At 41.3% G+C, this 22,682-nt stretch overlaps 1 protein-coding gene across 1 annotated transcript in view; it reads left to right on the top strand.

Annotated features, from left to right (window-relative positions):
• The window catches only part of MYO3B (myosin IIIB), a 395,903-nt gene that overhangs the window by 31,157 nt on the left and 342,064 nt on the right, over nucleotides 1–22,682 (top strand). Inside the window, exon 7 of the mRNA XM_064585824.1 lies at nucleotides 6,188–6,333. Within this exon, the coding sequence (XP_064441894.1) occupies nucleotides 6,188–6,333 (146 nt within the window). The remainder of the gene's footprint in view (nucleotides 1–6,187; nucleotides 6,334–22,682) is intronic.

The following is a 22,682-nucleotide window of genomic DNA, read 5'->3' on the forward strand; positions in this document are numbered from 1 at the left end:
AACCAGCATCTTTTCATAGACCTTAAGACCCTTTACAAAATATTGGCAATAAAATCTCTAAGGTTTCAGCCTTCCGGTTCACACCCCAGAATAATCTGTTCGCTCTAGCTAATTTGCATGGAGAGGTTATCCTCTCTGAGATCAACCCCAAAATCACTTATTTGGAAAGTGTAAAGCCATAAGAGTATAAGAGCTGGAAGGGATAGCAGAGATCATTCATTCCCACCTTTCCGTTTTATAAATGTAGAAAGTGAGAGCCCTATACCTAAAGAAGCCTCAGCTCAGAGTTTTCAAGGGACTTGCTCAAAGGCACTCAGCTGGTAAATAATGGAGTTCAGACTTTCTGATTCCAATCTGAAGATTTTTCAACACAGCTTCTCTGAAGTGTGCCACAAATTGATGTGGACAGGGAGGGAAGAAAGATAAGACATAATCCTTACCCTGGGTTACTTATGTTTACTTCAGGGGTAACTTTGGTGAGATCATCAAGGCTCTGGCCCCTTTAAAACATAAAAAAAAAAATGATGAGGTTAATAGTAGATTAACACCAAGTGGATAAAACTATTTATTAAAACTCAGAAACAGTATAAACACTCACTGATATGCCAGAGACTTGAGGATTGTTAAAGGCGTCTATGCAGAAGTATGTAGGGCTTTATATACCTCGGAAACTTCATTGAGACTCAGAGAATATTTTAATCTTGGAGCCATTAGGCCACTAGCAATTACTGCACTAGGACCCTATCTCTGTTTTGACTCATTTAATGCTATGCTCTTAGCCTTTGCCAGGTACACTAAACATTTTATAACAGTCCATACACGTCTCATAGAATATTCCAGAAGGCACATCCTCTTCATCTCAACCTCCAACATGCTGTGGGACTTAAAATCAACTTTGGAGAATCCATACTTTATAAAATTGACATTTATTAGCAGGTTTTCAATTCACAACACTTGATTAAGATAGATACACAAATTTGTTAGAGTTCATGATAAACAACCTGGTATCTGCTTCTGGTATTTATAACTATGTATTAAAACTACAAATTTTGACAAGTTGTGTTGGCAACTAACAATAGGAAGATTTAAACCTATAGAGTTCTGAAATGTAAGATATATTTACTGTAATATAAAATTAGTCACTGAAAACATGTATTTTATCATTACCCTTTAGTATATATTCTGCTTCTGATCTTAATAGAATTTTGCTTTTGTTACTGCATTTACATGTGAGAAAAAAGTGAGCTCCCAAGAGTACAAGCGATTTTTCTACATCTGGTGAGGGGTAGAATTCAGACCCAGTTTGAACTTGTCATACTGCCTGCCAAACTGACTTCTCCTCCTGACATCCCTGATGGCACCATCATTCTCCTGATCACCCAGGATCAAAAAGTCAGTCTTCCTGGGTGTGTCCCTTTCCCTAACCTCCCATATTAAATCCATCTCCATATTAAGTCCTACAGGTCTTCCCTTGAGCTCTCTTTTACGCCTACTCTGTCCTCCCTATTCCACTGCCACCAACATCATTTATACTCCTGTGATTGAAGCAAAGGCTTGAGGTCAAGGAGTGTATACACTTGCCTTGGGCATGTCTCCTCCTTGGTGTGGTGATAGTGAGGTGAGGTGGAGAGGTATGAGACAATGAAGTGTTTGGGGTCCTGGGCCTGAGTCCGTGCCATCTCACCCTGTCTCTCTCTACCCCTTTAACATGACTTAACAGAACCTGGGAAACTTGGTCTCAGCACAGTATACTTATTTGCCATTGCCAGTCTCCTTTTCTTAGGAGAGTACCAGAACATCTGATTCAGAGAGCTGTTTGAAAGGTTGCCTTCTCCTAGGGGCAAGAGAACCAAAGACCAATAGACCATCTAAGCATTCTTAACTCAGCTTTATTTTACCTTGAAATAAGGAGAATACTGTGCTAAGAAGAATGGGATTACTTCTCCTTAAGAAATAGTTGTAGATGCAAATGACATATCAGATAAAGGGCTAGTATCCAAAATCTATAAAGAACTTATCAAACTCAACACCCAAAGAACAAATAATCCAATCAAGAAATGGGCAGAAGACATGAACAGACATTTCTGCAAAGAAGACATCCAAGTGGCCAACAGACACATGAAAAAGTGCTCAATATCACTCAGCCTCAGGGAAATACAAATCAAAACCATAATGTGATACCACCTCACACCAGTCAGAATGGCTAAAATTAACAAGTCAGGAAACGACAGATGTTGGCGAGGATGTGGAGAAAGGGGAACCCTCTTACACTGTTGGTGGGAATGCAAGCTGGTGCAGCCACTCTGGAAAACAGTATGGAGATTCCTCAAAAAGTTGAAAATAGAGCTGCCCTATGACCCAGCAATTGCACTACTGGGTATTTACCCCAAAGATACAAATGTAGTGATCTGAAGGGGCACCTGCACCCCAATGTTTATAGCAGCAATGTTCACAATAGCCAAACTATGGAAAGAGCCATGATGTCCATCAACAGATGAGTGGATAAAGAAGATGTGATATATGTATTCAATGGAATATTATGCAGCCATCAAAAAATTGAAACCTTACCATTTGCAACAACGTGGATGGAACTAGAGGGTATTATGCTAAGTGAAATAAGTCAATCAGAGAAAGACAAGTATTATATGATCTCACTGATATGAGGAATTTGAGAAACAAGACAGAGTATCATAGGGGAAGGGAGGGAAAAATGAAACAAGACGAAACCAGAGAGGGAGACAAACCATAAGAGACTCTTTATCTCAGGAAACAAACTGAGGGTTGCTGGAGTGGTGGGGGGTAGGAGGGATGGGGTGGCTGAGTGATAGACATTGGGGAGGGTATGTGCTATGGTGAGCACTGTGAAGTGTGCAAGACTGTTGAATCACAGAACTGTACCCCTGAAACAAATAATACATTATATGTTAATAAAAAAAAAAGAAATAGTTGTAGATTTTGGTGTTGGATAGATAAGGAATCCAGGATGTGTTGACCTCAGTTGTGATGCATCCTCTTAGGGTGCGTCTATGAATCCCATCACACATGTAGCCCACATAAAGGGTCTTTTACTTCTGTGAAAGATCGGTCCTGAAAGAGACTCCTTCTGAGGGGATGGGAATTTAAGTGACAAAAATCTCAAGAAACGTGGTTAAATTTATTCAAAATATGAGGGCAGAAGCTGATAATTCAGCCATTCTTTGAACATAACCTTTATTGTGTAGAACACTTGCCATATTATAATGATTTGTTTACTTGTCTCTGCCTGGTTTCAAATTCTGACCCTTACAATGACTAGCTATGGGCCATGGGGAAGCTATTTAACTGCCCTATGCTTTAGTTTCCACACCTATGCAAAGTGATGAGAGCACCTACCTCATAGAAGATTATGAAGAGAGGGGCGCCTGGGTGGCTCAGTTGGTTGAGCGACTGCCTTCGGCTCAGGTCATGATCCCAGAGTCCTGGGATCGAGCCCCACATCGGGCTCCCGGCTCGGTGGGGAGCCTGTTTCTCCCTCTGACCTTCCCCCCTCTCATGCTGTTTCTCTCTCGCTCGCTCTCTAATAAATAAATAAATAAAATCTAAAAAAAAAAAAAAAAAAAAAAAGATTATGAAGAGAAAATTCAGAGTGAATTTAGCTTTCTCTCCCTAGGACCTGGTACCATGCCTGACTCATGGGTACTCAGTAATTATTTGTGAATTATTTTAGTAGCAAAATTTTCTGTAAACTTCTTTGGAAAGCTGATCTTAAGTTCTTTGTCGAATTACAGACTAAGTTTTGGGAGGAGAATTTGGCCAAGAGAAACTTTTCTATTAGTCAGACAGAACTGAAGATAAGGTCTGTAAAGAGAAGTTGAAACCAGATAAATGTTTTGAATATTTTATGCCTGCACCTGCGAAACATTAGGATATCTCCATTCCCACATTTGGATGGGTTCTTGGAATTGCCTTCTGTGTCCCATCCAAAATGGCTAGAAGTTGATTTGAATTTCTTCCCAGAAGGTGTGGACTTTGGGCACTAGAGACTTTCTGTTGTCTTGCTTCCCCTGGCATGGTCTCCCTCTAATATCCCAAGCATTTGGAGCCCATATCCTTTATTGGATATGCTAGTACATATTGTCTTAGGACATTTAGAGTGGACGTGGTTTGTCATTTACTTACTATAGGCTCACTTCAAATTTTAATTGGCCGTAGCTTTTGTTGGAGAAGGACAGAGTCTTATTTTTCTTTCCCTCATAGGAACGTGTAAGAATGGTGAACTATTTGCTGATTGACAGGTCTAAAGTTATGTTTGTTCCACATGTTTAGAAATGTCATTTCTGAAAGGGAAGCTGTTGAATAGCCTTCTTTGGAGATCTTTAAAAATAGCAGTGTTCCTCACCTGCTTGGGGTATGAAAGGGAGGTCTTTGGGGGCTATGCAATGGCTTCTGCTTCTGAAGTTGGAATTATTTGAACTTTAGTTTGAATGCACGTTTGAAAATCACGTGTTAAAATGGCAGGATATTCTATGGCAGGTTAGTCTATTCAGAGAATAGGGCTGGTATCAGGCCAGGGATGTAGGAATATGAAAAGGCATACTTCAGTTCAGAAACCAGAAGATAAGGGTAAGAGGGCAATTATAGGAGCAAAAGCACCAGGTCTCAGGCAAGATGGTAGGCATATTTGTCATTGCAAGTCCAATTAAGTGGGTCTGGCCAAGAGGAGATATAATAGTTTTCTGTCACTGCAAACTATAGTATTGCACATGTGAGGCTTAAAACAACACACGTTTATTCTCCAGGTCATTAGTCAGGTACAAGACTCACCTGGCTAAAATGAACTCCATCTGGAATTCTCACTGGCATCTCAGACTTAACATGTCCTACCTAAATGGAGCTCCTGCCTTTCAACCCGAAGCTGTTTCTCCTCCTGTTTTCCCCATCTCATCAAATACCAGTTCCATTCTGGAATTGCTCAGTCAAAAACTGTGGACTCGTCTTCAACTCCTCTTTCTCATAAGCTCCAGTCAGCAAATCTAGTTGGCTCTGCCTTCAAAATTACATAATCAGTCTGATTATTTCTCACTGTCTGCAGTTTGTATTCTTGTAGTAGCATTTTAAACTGGTTTTGCTTCTTCTACTCATGTCCCATTTTAATGTATCCTTAGCACACCAGCCAGAGTGATCCTGCTAACAGGTAAGCCAAATCTGTCACTCTGCTCTTCATGGCCAGTTGACCCGTCTTACTCAGAATCAAAGCCAAATAGCTTCTGGTGGCGTATCAGGGCAGGCAGGCCTCTCACTCTGGCCCCCCAGTGCTCTTCGGGGATGTCGCTTGTCTACCTCATAGGCTGTTTGGAGCAGTACAGAGTTTCCTACCTGCCTGTAGCCAAGGGTCATCCTTGGTTGAGGAGGCCGATTTCAGGTCAAATAGGGACACCTGGTTCTTCCGCATTCTCTGGTCTACCCCAACCTTCTTCCAGCCCCACTGTGATAGCCACAAGTCAGAGTGGAGGGGCTTTTCCTGACTCAAAAAGTTGATGGAAAGAGATTTCCCCACAGGGTTCCATGTTCCCCAAACCAGGGAAAAACCCAGGGGCATGTTCTGGTTCTGTTGCCCTTGTACCCAGTCAAGCCAATAGCAGAAGAAGCAGCTGCTACTGAAATACAAACCAGTTGTTGGGGTTGGTGGAGGGGGCAGATGTTCTTAGAAAAAAGGGATGGAAGGGAATGGTTCCTATTTTATGTTAACCACATCAGTCTTCCAGTCTTCAAACATCTTTCTGCTCAATTGGCCACACTCCTGGGGATTTTGTGCAGGAAACAAACATCTTTGCAAGCAGCTGTTCCTTGCTGTTGAATTCAGCAGCTGGTAATGAGGTGAAGGATGCAGACAAAGCCTTTCCTTAAGGGATGTCAGAGCGAGCTCAGTGAGGTATGCACCCTTGTGTCTCCCCTTGCACTGTGCTTGGTACCTAGAGGGTTCAATGTATGTTTATTGTACTGAAAGGACACATTTTAAAAAGTTAATGAACACCCAGATGATAAATCAGTCACACACAAATAAGGTCTAGATAACACATACCTTACTATCACTGGAATTCAATATCATTGTAACCAAGGGAACTAAGCGGGGGCTAAGATGGTCCAAGGGTCTTTTAGGACATCTGAGGTGGCAGTGGGGTTGATGTGTTTTGCTTTTGTCTGATAGGTCATTGCTTGTGAGCAGCAGTATGACTCTTCCTATGACGCTCGGTGTGACGTCTGGTCCTTGGGGATCACAGCTATTGAACTGGGGGATGGAGACCCTCCGCTCTTTGACATGCATCCTGTGAAAACGCTTTTTAAGATTCCAAGGTAGGACACAAGATGGCGCTCTTGGCTCATTAGTTCTTTGTGAAAGAGGTTGGTTAAGAGGGATAATAAATCGTTCGTAAACAATTTCTGGCCAAACCTGAGAAAGCCTGGTTGTAAAATGTATTTCTTTTGGGGGAAAATAGGGGAAGTCGAGGAGGAAAGAGGATGGATGTTCCTGAAAGACAGCGTATCCCGAGGAAAAATAGGACCGTGTTGTAACCATTGCATATATTTTCAGTACTCTGATTTTTCTGAGATACTTGTTTATTGTGCTTTGCACAAGAGGACTAAAAATGCAGTTTTGGATTAAGTAATCTGTCTAAATACTGGTGTTTTCTTTTTAATTATATAATCACATCTGGTCATTTTGTTTGTTTGAATCTTTCTCGAGTATTCAGGAAAATTTGGGGATGAAAAACTGTATTATATTTTCATATCCCCTCAGAGCAGCACTAAAAAAATATCAGAAAAGTGCATCAGTCATAAGACCTTCTCTCCGTCCCCCGATTTCCATCTCAATGGGACATTGTGCTGAAAGAGGTCTGTTTGGAGGGCATTTAAATGCCAGTATATTTTCTATTGTATGTCTTCATTAGGGGTTTGTACAAGAGGTTTGGTTGTTTGTCTCTCATCAGAGTCGGGCTGCTGTTTGGCTGCTTAAGCCTCTAGTTACCGAAAACGAAGCAATCAGGGAGCTCGGTCCTGGCCAGGCTGCAAATTAAGAGGTTCATACCCTCCCCGTTACTCATTCAGAGGAAGACTCTGGGCAGCTCCAAGCCGGAGTGGAGCTGCAGCCGTTGAACTCCTTTAACAGTGCAAGTGTTAGCCTTTCCTTATCTGCACAATCACACAGCCTTAAAATTTCTCCTGATTGCAATTTGCATTTCTGATTAGGCCTATTCATATGCAGATGAGGCTCTGTGTTGTTCATCATCATAATGTTATCGGTTTATACCTAATCCAGATGTGAACAACCACCCACCATTATTCCAAAAATGATTCCCGCCCAAGTCAGGGTTGGTCTTTTTGCTTTTTCCAAAGTATAAAAACATGTCCAGGCAATTAGAAGAACAGACAAAGTGACTGACTTTTAAAATTAATAGTCTGGTGATCATTCAAAACGATGTAAGAATGCAGGACCAAAAACAGTATTGTATTCAGTAATATGTCAGAAAACGAGAAATGGTGTCTGGGATGATTTGTGTGTATGCTTTGATTTTTTACAAATCATTTACTTTTTTTTTTTTAAAGATTTTATTTATTTATTTGAGAGAGAGAATGAGAGAGAACACTTGAGAGGGGGGAGGGTCAGAGGGAGAAGCAGACTCCCCGCCGAGCAGGGAGCCCGTCGCGGGACTCGATCCCAGGACTCCAGGATCATGACCTGAGCCGAAGGCAGTCGCTTAACCTACTGAGCCACCCAGGTGCCCACAAATCATTTACTTTTCATCATTTGTTTACTGGGACCACATAATTTCCCAAAGATCAGAATTAAGGTGTGGCTTCTGATTAGCAAGATATATGTACTTTTGATAAGAAATCATCTATTTGGGCATATTTTTTTCTTTCTGTTTTTTAAGTATATGTTTGTGTACAGACCACCCGTTCAAAAATTTCATAGGGTGTAAATGTGAGGCAGCTTAGAAGGGGTGTGTGTGTGTGTGTGTGTGTGCCTGCGTGCGTGTTTAAATAGACTTCGTCTTCAGTGACTCCTCTGAGCTTGCTTCTGTGCCCAGCCAAGTCTCTGGTCTCTAGTAATCTCTGCACCTCACTTCTTCCATCTTGGGAGAAGCTTCCAGGTCTGAAACACAAATAACCAAGCCCCACACTGCCTGCTTCCAGACAGGGTGAACCCCAGGAACAGGACAATTGCTAGAAAAAGATCTTAGGGGCAACAAGGATTCTTATCCTAACATAGGTTGAAACTTTTTCTCCTCCTAATGTAACCTCCTGCCCTTTTACCATCTCTTGGTTCCTGCCCAAGTGATGAATCAGATTGGACTAGGTAATGTCAACAATAATCAGTCAGCAGATCCTTGGTGTGATTCTATGTGCTGAACACTTGCTGTTGTCCCAATCCTAACAGCCAACTTGACATTCCTGGGCAGGAAGGATAGAGGTTTAAAAATTAAAATGTAGCATAATTGCATATACTGCATAGCATTTTATACTCATCAAGTAATTTACTTAAAAATTACCCTGTCAATTAGAATCATGCAGTTCTCTTATGAAGTATTGTGGATTGACCAAGCACATATGTGTGTGTACTATTTTAATTTTGAGTGCTAAAAATGTACATTTCCTCAGAAAAGCTCTTTGATGGAGAGTGGAAAAATTAAGCATTTACATATTTTAAATAGGCACTCAGATTATTTACCTCTGTGTTTCATGGGGTTCTTTCTCTCTCTCTCATCCTCTCAGCATTTTCTTCCCTGATGAAGAAAAGAAAATGACAAGTAATGACAAAAATCCTTTGAAGACATTTGGCTTCTGATTCCCTCCCCCGCTTTGGTTATGAGTGTTTTAGGTGTTCTGGAATTCCCTTCAGTTAAGCAATGAGGTCCATTTCAGAATATTCTGGGGTCCAGAACACCATATGTGGCTTCCTCCTTTGCCTTTCCTCACTTGCTTCTTCCCTTTAGAGCCTTCTTTACTGGAAATAAATTGAGTAAACTCCCAAAATAAGGGAAGAAAAGAAACCCTTTACTGAGTCAGGGAAGACGTGACTTTCACAAGTTACAAAGGACTTAGGAATTAATGAAGTGCTGGTTACATGTCAGGTGAGAGCCTCAGATGTCAACAAAGCAGATAATTACATAGGTTCTCTGGACATGGTCAGGAAATATGAAGTGAGACCTGCCTGGATGTGGTTGATTTGCTCGCACACAGGTCTCCTTGCTCTTCCTCCATCTCTTTTGGACTACCTTCCCCTTTCTTTTGACCTTCACGTTAGAAGATGGCACATGGAGTAATCGTGACCTGTCTTTGAAATACTGCGTGACTCGCAGTCTTTCCTACATCACAAACACACAGAAGTTATCTGCTGATTGTGACAGCATCCACTATTTGCTGAACCTGTCAGCATGTGTCATCTTGTCTAAGGCCTTTGCTCCAAAAAAAGTCACCCCTCCCTGACGGTCGCTGCTCTGTCTGCTGCTATTTTTCTCTAGCAGTTAGAAGAGAGGCAAAGAATGAAAACCACTTCTCTGGGCATCAGTGGATTTGACATCTCTCTGATGACTTTCTCCTGAGGACTCCTTTAAAATTTCAAAGGCTTAGAAGGATCTCGCAGATGACCTGGATATTTTTTTTCATTTAAAAGGAGATCTGTTTCATAATATGTAATTGCAACAACCCATAGAGTTAGGAGAAAAAATACAATTATGTTGCTCTCTTGGCAACCAGGTATCTTTCCTTAGCTTGGAATCTTTGGCTAATGACCTCTTTGACCTCCTTAGACAGGAGTCAGAAAGGCAGTGGGGACCAGTGTGAGTGTGTTTATTGGACAAGGACTAAGAGCTGTGTTGCCTGCCCATTTCTTTGGGGCCAGATAGAGGCTGACTCTGTCCACTGTCCTACCACTTATCGAGTACTTCCACTTCATTCCTTGTGGAAAAGGCAGAATGTTTTCAAGATTCCTAGCCGAAATGTCTTTGGCTGGGAGTGGATGGGACAGAATGGCCCGAACATTCCAGTCCCTGAAGCCGGTGATTTTCCCTTCCTAAAGAGAAGGTTCCCTGGAGTATGCTGAAGAAAGGAGAACTCATGATAATTACCAGTTCATGTTTAGGCTTGTTTTCATCACCAAATTTAGGTTGTTCCAAACTGTACCCAAACTGTACATTATTTTCCTAAGGCTGCCACAGCAAATTACCACAAATTTGGTGGCTTAAAACAACATAAATGTATTCTCTTACAGTTCTAGAGACCAGAGATCCAAAATCAAAATGTTGGCAGAGCCATGCTCCTTCTCAAGGCTCTAGAGGAGAATCCTTCCTTGCCCTTTCCAAGTTCTGGTTACTTCTGATATTCCTTGGTTTGTGGCAGCATAATCCTAATCTCTGTCTCCATTTTCATGTGGCTTTCTTCTGTGTCTCTCCTTGTCTTCTTTTCTGTCATGTCCCAGAAAGACACTTGTTATTGGTTTATAAAAACCCATCCTAATCCAGAATGATCTCATCTCAAGACCCTTGTCTTAATTATACCTGCAAAAGACCCTTATCTCAAATGAGGTCATATTCTCAGGTCCCAAGTGGACAATCTTCTGGGGGCCACAGTTCAACCTACTATACCATCAACTTTCATGTTTTCTAAATTCCCTGAGAAACTAATTTGGGGCAGAATCTAGGATAGCTAGCTAAATGATGATGGAAAAATAATAGCTTAGATTTGTTGAGTGCTAACTATGTGGCAGGCACAGTGCTATGTGTTTCACAAATATAAACGCATCAATCCCTACAGTGACCCTGTTGAGGTAGATACCATCATCACCCTTTTTTTTCCGGAGGAGAAAACTGGAAGCCCAGGGAGAAAGTCCCTGGTTATGCACCCATGGAGGAAAATGGTTTGAATCTGAGAACTTTGACTCCAAAGCCCACATGTTTGCGACTACAGTCGATCCTTGGACAGCAGTGGTGCCAACCCTCTGTGGTTGAAAATCTGTATTTAACTTTTGAGTCTCCCAAAACAGAACTTACTAATAGCCTATTGTTGACCAGAAGCCTGACAGATAACATAAACAGTCAGTTAACACATATTTTGTATGTTACATGTATTATATACTGTATTCTTACAATAAAGTAAGCAAGAGAAAATGTTATTAAGAAAATCATAAGGAAGAGAAAGTACATTTATAGCAGTCTACTGTGTTTACTGAAAAAAAAATCTGCCTGTAAATAGACCCACTCAGTTCAAGCCCATGTTGTTCAAGGGTCAACTGTACATTGAAAAGTTAAAGCCCCTCTTAAGTTATATTTATCGATGAATTATGAGTTAAGCACTAAGGGGACCGGAGTATACAGAAATAAATGGGACATCCTAGTCTTTAAGAAGCTTATAATCCAGCATCGTTCTTCCTGCTCCCAATTTAAACTGCTACTATAAACCTGAAAGTGAGAATTTTATTAACATCAATGATTGTGTCAGCCATGAAATTGAAGAACAGAAATCAAGAGTGTCATCACAAGTGAACATAGGTCTTCCTTGGCTCATTGATTGATTTATGACCCCCAAACCAAAAATCCCTTCCTTCTCCAAGCTCCCTTTTAAGTAACTGCCTTCTAGTTCCTAATTTGAAACACTTAAGACAAGTGTTTGAACTAAAGAATTGCAGAACATATGTTATGTAAAAGAGAGGCATTTCAGGTTATCATTATTGGGACCCAGAAGTTCCTGTGCCATCCTACCCTCCTTGGAAAACCTGCACCTGCCGCATCAGGGCTACTTCTGGTATAGCCAGAATCTCCTCCCCCTTCACCTTCCTCTTATTTTTTTAAGTAGGAAGAGCTCATTTTGGTTCTGGGGTAAGTGGAAATCTGTTTCTGGCATCGCCTCTCATGCATTCTCTCATGGAAACTATTTTAAAAGATTGTTTAGGAGGAGGCAATGTAACACCTAAAGTTTTCACTTTGGGTGCATTATTGGACTCTTGTGGCCAAGTAGAGTTTTATGGTTGAGTCTGAGGACTTAACCTATCCCTAGAACTTTATGCTTATGGGAAAAAATCTGTCTAAGCTCTAAACTACCCATTCACAAAAGTGTTTTGGAACACAATCTGCTGGGAATTTGGGGATGCCTATGTCCTCTACCCTAGGACATCTCTAACTGTTCACTCTGAATTAGGCTCTGGTTGAGTGCTTGAGTTACAAGGCAGGGTTTATGTGTTTTTCTCTCAAGAAGAACAGTTTTATTTATTCTCTCCTATGCAAAGGTGAAAAAGGCAGAAGTTGGATAGCAAAAAAAGAGGAATAAGGAGGAGAAGTCAAAAAGGATACTCTTAGGGTTCCTGGATGATGTGGGTAGTGGGCTCAGAAGAGGTAAATTCCCAGTTGAAATATTTGTGAGTTTAATTGAGAGGTTTCCTCAGGGACCCAGTGCCTACAATTGACTCTTGTTCTGAAACAGAGTCCTTGAGCTGAATTTTCATCGAATTTCATCTGAATTTCTATCATTTTTAAAGGTAAAGATTCTTTTTATTCTGACTTTACTAATTCACAAGCCAAATTGTTCCTACGTGGGAAGCCTGCTCCTCAGCTGCAAGAGGATGCAGAGGCAGCAGGGAGCCCTGAGTCACCAGTAATTGTCTTACTGTTACAGAATTGTCACAGGACATTTTCCCTTAGGGCTGTGAAATATAAGGAAAAGAAATTAAAACTAAACTATTGTTGTTGAAGTGTAATGAGTGAGGGGGGTGGGTGTTTAATGGCACAGTAAGGCTAGATTTGCCCTCTTCACCAACCCAGGTCACTTAACTATTGGCCTTTTGAGCAACGAACCCTCACAATCTTGGCTTCACTCATAAAGCAAGAAAAGCTAGAAGAATTAGCATCATTTAGTATTTATTGAGTGCCTAACAGAAAAAAAAGTTCTGACATAATCCAGTGGAAAAACAGTCGTCTTTTATGAGTCTTTTTCTTTCTTTGGGAGATTTCTAGTCCCGTTTTCAGTGGATTGTGGTCCCTATCCCTCAGGATGCCTTAGGGGTGCCCCTTCTCCCCTGGAGTCTCCTGTCCATTTCCTTGGGAACACAGTAGCTGGAGGCAGAGGGAAGAAATGCCCCAGAAGGCTTCCACTCTGTGGAACATGTTTCCAAACTCTTTTTTTAATTTGAGTTGAGCAGCTGGGGCTGTTAGTTCCTGTGGAGGTGCACCTTGCTGCCCCCCCTGAATCCTGGCAGGCAGGGAGAGTTCAGCTCTACAAGGTTTCATTTGGGGATCAGGTGGCAAAGCAGAAGTGTGCCTTCAGGGACTGCTGGTCCCTATCCATGTTGAGTAAGAAGCCTATCCTGAGAGAAGGGAAAGGCCCGAGAATGATAGGTGTTGATTTACAGCACTATCCATGCTTTCTCCCTCATTACTCTTGATTTCATTATTTTGGCACCACTTTGGCTAATTCCAGCTTAGCTCCTAAATGATGGCGAGATGGGAAAAGAGGGTAGACAAGGAAACAGAGTTCAAAATAGTACCAAAAGTTTTGAAGTTCCCTAGTTTCCTCTTGATTCCAGAAAAAGCTAGGGACTAAAGGTGAGGAATATTTATAAACTGCCTTGATAGGTTGTCATAGTGGTAGGGCAGGGGCAACACAAGGGTGAAGAGGAAAGGGAGTAGTCTGGAGGAAGGCTTTTCACAGCAGAAGCTGTCCTTTTCAGGAGAATCTTAGAGTCAGATGAAGCCAGTGTCATCAGAAAGAAAATGTAGAGTATTGGTCAAGCATTGGTGTATCAGTTATTTACTGGTATGTAACAAACCACCCCCAAACTTAGTTGCTTAAAGCAGTAATCATTTATTATTTCTCATGAGTCTGTCAGGTCTCAGGGTGGTTCTGTGGATCTTGGCTGGGCTTACTCATGCATCTGTGGTTAGCTGGGGATTTCGCTGGGGGCTGGCTGGTCTAGGATGGCCTTGGCTAGGACAACTAGGCTCTGCTTCATGCGGTTCCTCATCCTCTACTAGGCTAGCCAGGGTTGTTCTCGCATTGGTGACAGGGTTCCAAGCAGGAAGGGGTAGAAAATTGGCCCATTTTTGCAATCAGTTTACCATAGATAAGTGTTCTACAGTTAGTCTATGTGGGTTCAAATACCAGCTTTACCACCTTCAAGCTGAATGAACTTGACCAAGTTACTTAATGTCTCTGTGCTTCAGCTTCCTCCTTGGTAAAATGGAGATGTGAATACTATCAGCTTCATAGAATTGTTGGGAGCAGTTAATCAATGTAAAATGCTCAGAACAGTTCATAGTAATCATTCGATTTTTGCTGGGTGCTCCCAAAGAAAAAATCCCAAGGATATAGTTGTATGTAAGGAATTTGCTTTCCCTTGTAGCTCAAGAATTGAAAACTTCTATTCAAAAGAGCCACCCTGAAATCAGTCATTTGAAAGTTTAACTAAGTGATTGATGATTGTATGGGGAATTGAGAGAGAATGAAGACTGATTTTCAGTAAATCCTTACTACTTCTACTGCACCTGTCTGAAGGACTCTGCCATGAATATCTATTGTCACAACTCCTTTGTTAATAGACACACTCCTAAGAGATATGGACTCTCCCCTTGCCCCCATACACACCCGTGAATGTGATGACAGGAACTGCCCATTGGGAAGCAGAGCTGGCCTTGTCTCCACTTCCAGTGTGTCTACAATGAATGGAGATGCTGAGGCCACAGTGCTTTTCCTTCCCTATCAGTTCCATCTTTGTGGTGGCTTTGTGCTTGGTGGATGAGTTGTGTGATGGGGGTTTGGCTGCCTCCCCCAATAGGGCCCCTTTAGCTCCCTTGATAAGTACAAACTTCGCCCAGGTTCTGGATATTTCTTGTCCCCAGGTAAAAGGACAGGAGTAGGAGTTGTAGGCAGCATTGAGTCTAGATTGGGCTCCATTTTGCTCCCATTTTTTTCCACCAAAGAGAATGACTTTTTTTTAGCCCAGGCTGGAATGGCTAAAAACATTGGCAACTGGAGATAGAAACCCAAGCCAGTCAAGGGAATTGTAAGGAGAGCACTTAGTTGTTTCAGATGAGTTCAGGTTTCCTGGTGGGGAGGAGTGATAGCCCAGGTCCTGAGAGAATATACAGGTAAGACTGCTAACCCACTGTCAGTGATCTTGGAAGAATTCTGCAGAACAGGAACAGTGTTCAAGGAGTGGAAAGGGGAGGATGTGCTACAATTCTTCAAAAAAGGGAAGAAGGCAGAATCTGCAAATTACTACCTGGTGAGCTTGACTTTCATTATGGACTAATTACTAAGATTTTTTTTTTCTTTTCCTTGAATAGTTTGTGAATTCTTAGGAGAAAAAGTTGTGATCACTAGGAATTAGCATGGGTTCACTAAAAGTAGGACATGTCAGATTAATGTCCTTGTTTGGCAAGACTGGTATAAAATGGAGAGTGTTTTAGACATAATATATTTGTAATTTTGCCTTTAGGTAAAATCTGTTGTGATATCTTTGTGGCCACGATGGAGAAACATAGGCTAGAGAATGGTGGTAGTGATGGATCATACCCAAGAAAGATTGTATTAAGGAATGTTTGATAATGGTGTCAGTGTCAACCTGGCAAAGGAAGTCCTAGAGGCCTTGGGCAGGGTTCTGCTGACCACCCTGCCTGTTGAATGTTTTAAAATTTGTAATGAGTTGGAGGACATTGGTAGCCTATAGGTCACATTCATGGAAGGGTAGCTGGTATGTTGGATGACAGACTTGGAACCCCAAAAGATCTCAGTTGTCAAGAACAATGGGGATTTCTAACAAACAACTCAGAAACTCTGGTAAGCTTTACCAGCTGACAGCCATGGCTTCATAACCCACAGGGGAAAAATGAATTTAATTGTGACTGTAAGTCCAATAGGAATCAAATCAGTTAACTGCATGGTTAACATAAGGTTTAATAGTCAAAACAAATACCACCCCTACCCCCACATTGGCTCTGTCCCAGTCAGCAGCCCCTTTGGAATGATGGCTTCATTCTGGGTACCACACTCAAACTGTTACAAGAGAGTCCTACTCAGGCAGAGTCTAATGGGCCTGAAGCTGGCATTTCAAGCTGGGATGGACACTTGGGTGCTGTTTCTGGTCCTGCTCTGTCACCAGTCTGTCATTTCACCCTTCAGAGGGGCAGAAATGGCACCACCCTTAAGCAGAATGTTTTATACTCAGATAACTAGGCCTATATATTTTCTTCAGTTTCCTCCCTACATTCTGAAGGGGCTCAATACAGAGGAATGTGAGTAGTCACCCAACTGTAGGGGTGGTCTCTATAGCAGTTCCCTATAGCAGAGTCTCACCCAGGACAGGGTTCCTCAGTTTTAGCTATAGGTTAGAATCCCCTGGGAGCTTTAAACAAGACCAGCTCCTGGATACCACCCTCCAGAGATTCCAGTGTAAGTGATCTGGGTTTAAGAGCAGCATTTATATAAATATATAATTAACAGATACATATTTGTAATAACATGCATATTGTTTTATATTTCAAAGTTTCCCCAGATGATTCTCAGATTAATTTTTTTTTAACATTTTAACCTAATGTGGGGCTCAAACTCACAACACAGATCAAGAACTGCATGCTCCATCAACTGAGCCAGCCAGGTGCCCCTCCCCAGATTCTCTCCCCCATCCCATGCTGGCGCTCTCTCTCTCTCTTAAAAAAAAGAAAGAAAGAAAGAAAGAAAAATGAAAAAAGAATACAAAACCAAAATAAATGGGAGCTGAGGGTTCAGATACAGAAGAAGCAATAAGGTGGCAGGGCCCAAGAGGAACCCCCTTACCCCACCCCATGTGGAGATAATTGTCTTTCTCTTGATGGGCTTATTTTGCTTAGCATAAGACCCTCTAGTTCCATCCACATTGTTGTAAATGGTAAGATTTTTTTTGATGGCTGAGTAATATTCCATTGTGTATACACACACCACGTCTTCTTTATCCATTCATCTGTCAGTGGACATCTGGGCTCTTTCCATAGTTTGGCTATTGTGGACATTGCTGCTATAAACATTGTGGTGCAGGTGCTCCTTCGAATCACTGTTTGTATCCTTGGGTAAATACCTAGTAGTGCAATTGCTGGGTTGGAAGGTAGCTCCATTTTTAACTTTTTGAGGAACCTCCATACCGTTTTCCAGAGTGGCTGCACCAGCTTGCATTCCCACTAGCAGTGTAAGAAGGTTCCCCTTTCTCCACATCCTCACCAACACTTGTTGTTTCCTGGATTGTTAATTTTAACCTTTCTGACTGGTATGAGGTGGTATCTCATTGTGGTTTTGATTTGTATTTCCCTGATGCCAGATGATGTTGAGCATTTTTTCACTTCCTTCCCAAAGTTCACATGTTGGCACTTCTGTGTCTATTAAAAAGGAAAAAAACAAACCCTACTGTAACTACATATGTATTATCAACCAGGAAAGAGTTCAATGGCTTGGTAAGAATATACTCTCCACCTGTAAAGTGGTTGAAAAAAAAATTAATGTACCTGGCACAAAATTACAAGTAAGGAAAGAATGACCCCAGGGTAACAAAGTTTGCCAAATGAATTTGGCAAAATGTAAGAGCTTCCTAATTAAAACTATTTCAGGTCTTTAGGAGCTTTTGTGTAAATAGTGACCTACTTAAAAATGGGGTTTGAGCTGATGCTTGGAATGAACTTATTCAGTCATTTGGTAAGTATTTATTAAGCATATACTGTGATTGGGTACTGTATCAGACACAGCAGTGAACAAAACAAATTCCCTATCCTCATGGAGTTTATATTTTAAAGGGGTGGAGAGAAATAATAAAGTATATACTATGCTAGGTGGTGATAGGTGCCTGAACTAAGAAAGTAAAGTGGGATAAAGGGAATAGAGAGTGACAGCTGGGGTGGGATTTACTATCATATAAGGTGCTGAGGGAAGATCTGTCTGATAAGGTAAAGGGAAGAGTCTAAAAGGAGTGCGGGAACAAGCCATGCCTAGGGAAGGAGTAAGAGCAAAGGCCCTAAAGTAGGAAGGAGGAGGGCTCATTTTAGGGATGGTAAGGAGGCCAAGGCAGCTGGAACACAGAGAAAGGGAGAGAGGTAGGAGATGATGGAAGAGAGAGAGAGAGCTGGGGATGGACCGTGTAAGGCCATAAGTCCTCCATATGATTTTGGATTTTTCTATGGGTGAGATAGAAAGCCATTATGAGTTTGGAGTAGTGAAGTGACATGAAGTGACTTCTGTTTAAAGATCTTCTGGATACTACATGGAGAATGGAATGCTAGTGAATGGGGGTGGGGGGTGGTAGGAGTAGAGGCAGAGAGACAAGGTAAGAGGTTCTTACCTGCAATAATTCAGGTAAGAGAGAATGGCAGCTTGGATCAAGGTGAAGATGGTGAGAACTAGTTGGATTTTTTTTTTTAAGATTTTATTTATTTATTTGACAGAGAGAGACCCAAGCAAGAGAGGGAACACAGCAGGGGGGAGTGGGAGAGGGAGAAGCAGGCTTCCCACCGAGCAGGGAGCCTGATGCAGGGCTTGATCCCAGGACCCTGGGATCATGACCTGAGCCGAAGGCAGATGCTTAACAACTGAGCCACCCAGGCGCCCTGAGAACTAGTTGGATTATGGATATAATTTGAAGGCAGAATTGATAGGATTGCTGATGAGTTAGATATAGCACATGAGTGAAAAAGAGGACATAGTAAAAATTTCAAGGTTGTTGGCTGGAGAAACTAGAAAGTAAGAGTTGCCATTATCTGAGGTAAGGATGATTGTAGGAGGAGATGACGTGGTAGGGGATAGGGCAGGAATCAAGACTTTTGTTTCAGACATTAAGTTTGAGATGAAAATTTGTCCTCCAAATAGAGATAACGAGTAAGCAGTGAGACACAGGAGTCTGGAGTTCCATGGAGACATCTGGACTGGAGGCATGAATGTAGGAGTCATCAGAGTGTACATGATATTTAATCTCATGGGTCTAGTAGCCTTTACCCTGGCAGTGGATGTAGATGAAGAAGGTAAGAGGTCCTGAAGGCTAGTCCGTCCCGCATTTAGAAATGGAAAAGATGAAGAGAAACCGGGAAAGGAATTTGAGAAGCAGTGCATTGAGGCAAGAGAACAGCTGGAAAAGGGTAGAGTTCCAGAAGCCAGAGAAGGAGTTGAAAGAGAGAGAATGATCAACTGTACCAAATGCTCCTGAGTCCAGTAAGACAGAGATTGAGACTTGACCAGTAGAATGGTGGCGGAGGAGTTGCTGCCACCCTGAAACCACCATTCCAACATTCCCAGACTTAAATCCCTGATCTGCCACTTGCTGGTTGTGTGATTTGGCATGAGTTATGGGAATTCTCTTAGCCGAGATAGTACCAACATTATTGGGTGCTATGAGGGAGAGAAATGATGTGGCAAAGTGCCCTAGCATGCAGTTAGTTGGTGCTCAATAAATAATAGCTACTATTATTACAACTGTCACATGCACTTACAAGGATAAATACAATGAAAATTGGGAAGAGGATGTTTGTTGATTTGACATTTCGGAGACCTACGGTGACAGCCTGACTTTGCAAGAGAGTAGTGGCAGGATGAGGACGAGAAGCCAGTGGCAAAAGTTAAGCTGTAAGTGGATTTGAGGGCAGTGAGCACAGCTTGGCAGTGAAAGGGCCTGTCAAGTGGGAAAATCAGGTTAGGCAGAAGGGCAAGTGGAGAGTAGAAAATGAAGATATGTGAGAGGAGATCATTGATGAGGGCAGGGTTTTAAAAAGCTTTCTTAAGATTTTACAGATTCATATTTAGAATGCTGTGGTTAGAAACCAGAAAGCCATTGGGTTTTATTGTCATATCAGGACTCAATCTCTTCATTTAACTCCTGGTGGAGGGCTCTTTTGTCCTCATCTCCCAAAGTCTTCCTTGGTTGGAGATAGACACTTAAAGAATATGTAGCTCCTCTAGATTTTTAAGTCTTGGCCTCAATTTCAGAGAACTATGAATTCTTTGCCTAGAAATCATACCACTGGAGACTCCAACACTCTGAAAAGATTCATGCATTCCAAAAAGATACTTTTAAAAGAAAGCACTTTTCTGTATAGCTTGGAAGGTAAATGTGATTAAAAAAACCTCTACCATATGTGCATTTGGGAGTAATTATAGCATGGCTGGGGCCCAAATCAGCAAACTAGACAGGGACCCAGGTCTCCATGCCAAGATGTAGGTAGTCATAAGCAGAGGGAAGTCAAGATTAGGTGAGGTAGGGGCCAGGAAACAAAGTGAAGGAGCTGACAAGTCAGAGAAATGTCAAAACCAGGAGCTTCAAGGTAGATGGAGATAGGGAGTTAAAGGACTTTAGCCCCCTGGTTGGATTATGGCCCAGGTAATGCTAGGCATAGTACCTTGAAAAAAATCTGTGATTCTATTGAAGGTTTACACTTAGCTTCCACTCTAACAGCTTGATTTCGCTCTTCTCTCTAGTTAGGTATCCATCTCTCCATCATTTGGCTCATTCCCAAAAGTATTTAAGACCATTTACAAAAACACAAACTATGCAACCGGATGAAATATGTAAGGAAAGGAATTTTGTACAAATAGAAAACAAAGATAAGGAAAAGATTAAGCCAAGGCAAGGGTGATAAACAAAATGCACACCTTAATTTCTTACTCATTCATGGTCTTACCCATTTGCTTCCAAGCTTCCTAGCTGCCAAGCCAAAAAGCAAAATACATTCAGTTGCACAGTTTGCAGTGTTCAGAAGATTAAAAACAAGCTTTGTGCTCAGGATGGGTAACATAGTAGTGTTTTCACGATCATCTTTATGATAAATCCAACAACAGTTTTTCAGTGTAGATTGACATCATGACTATAAAGAAAAATTCAGTCAAAATTAATAAAACAGTGCAGCTCACATATATAGCTTTCTGGTGGGTTGGCCTAATACAAGATTAATATTTGGATTTTATAGAGTATAGATTGAATGCCCACCTTGGCTATAAAAATACATTGAAAGTCAATAAAGCATTTAGTTTTAATTTTTAAACTAGTGTATTTAATCCATTTCCTGGTATACTCTCTGAGTTAAACAAATGGATTTCTAGGTAACTGATCGATTTGGTTTATTGCCAGTTATAAACTATATTTTTGTAGTATATCTACAGGAAATTATCACTGCTTTTAGAATACTTTTAAATAATTCTTAAAAAAAAATTTTTTTTTTTAAAGATTTTGTTTGAGAGAGAGAGCCTGTATGCACACGGATGCCTGAGTAAGGGGGGTGGGGCAGAGACAAAGACAGAGAATTTCAAGCAGACTCCGCACTGAATGTGGGGCCTGATGCAGGACTCGATTTCACAACACACGAGATTATGATCCTTGAGGTCATGACCTGAGCTGAAACCAAGAGCCGGACACTTAACTGACTGAGCCACTCAGGTGTCCCTTTTAAGTAATTCTTTCTATGGCTCATCTATTTCTTAACAGTTTCTGTGTTTAAAAAAAGTCAGTGCTCGGGGCGCCTGGGTGGCTCAGTCGTTAAGCGTCTGCCTTCGGCTCAGGTCATGATCCCAGGGTCCTGGGATCGAGTCCCACATCGGGCTCCCTGCTCAGCAGGAAGCCTGCTTCTCCCTCTCCCACTCCCCCTGCTTGTGTTCCCTATCTAGCTGTGGGTCTCTCTCTGTCAAATAAATAAATAAAATCTTTAAAAAAAAAGTCAGTGCTCTGTGTATAGAAGTATGCTTTACCATCTTTTTTTTCTGTCATGAAGGGAGTGGAAGGACTGATACAAGTGAGGGAAGGAAGGCCCAAGTTTTAGGGAAGCATCGTAACAACTAGGGATCTTTGATGAGTTCATTCTTCCTAGTTTATGATAGATTCTCATCCATGGAGTCAGAAATTAAAGGAAAGTATATAAAGCTTTAAACAGTCTTATATGGTTCCTAATAGTTTTTTTTCTGATGGTAATAATGTAAAATAGTGGACAATGGATAGAGTGTTTGAAAGAAGGAATCCTAATGGAAACTTCTCAGAGTATTAAATCTTGAGTAATATGTGGTTATGTGCTTAAGACTTTGCCTTCCTATATAATTCATTCCGTTTATTGAACATGGAACTATTTGTAACTCTACTACAAACTTGGGGGCTGGAGGGGATGAGGAGATAAATTTTAAAATGTAAGGCACACTCACTGCTCTTTAATTTTACAGTCATCTAGTTGGAAAGACATAGGAAACAGATAAATAATGCAAGTGTATAAAGGAATACCAAATGAGCAATACTTAAATGGGAAGAACATATTTGTAATATACATAACATAAAAAAATTAATTTCTAAAATAATATAAAGAACCCTTTAAATAAGTAAGAAAAAAAGTGGTCCAATTGAAAAAGGCAAAAGATAGAACTTGGCATTCTATGGAAGAAATACAAATGGCCATTGAAAACCTGAAAATCTGCTTATAATGTTCAAATCGCTATAAATAAAAATAAAGAAAATATAAAATTAAACAATGGAACACCCTCAAGCTCCTTCAAAGGGGCACATAAGTTACTTGAATCCAGCTTAATTGAGGGCTCAAGGTGGGGCAGTTTTGCCTGGGTGAAGGTAAGGTGTGAGCTCGGGAGTCGCTGTTTGCTCACATGATTGCGTATCTCACAGGCTGCCTCTTGATGTGAGAGACTCTACCTCATGGAGTGTGAGTCTGGTGTTTAAA

The sequence above is a fragment of the Mirounga angustirostris genome, unplaced genomic scaffold (genome assembly GCF_029215605.1).
Source record: "Mirounga angustirostris isolate CCGP_5_RB_7025 unplaced genomic scaffold, mMirAng1.0.hap1 SCAF_3, whole genome shotgun sequence".
NCBI classification, from domain to species: Eukaryota; Metazoa; Chordata; class Mammalia; order Carnivora; family Phocidae; genus Mirounga; species Mirounga angustirostris.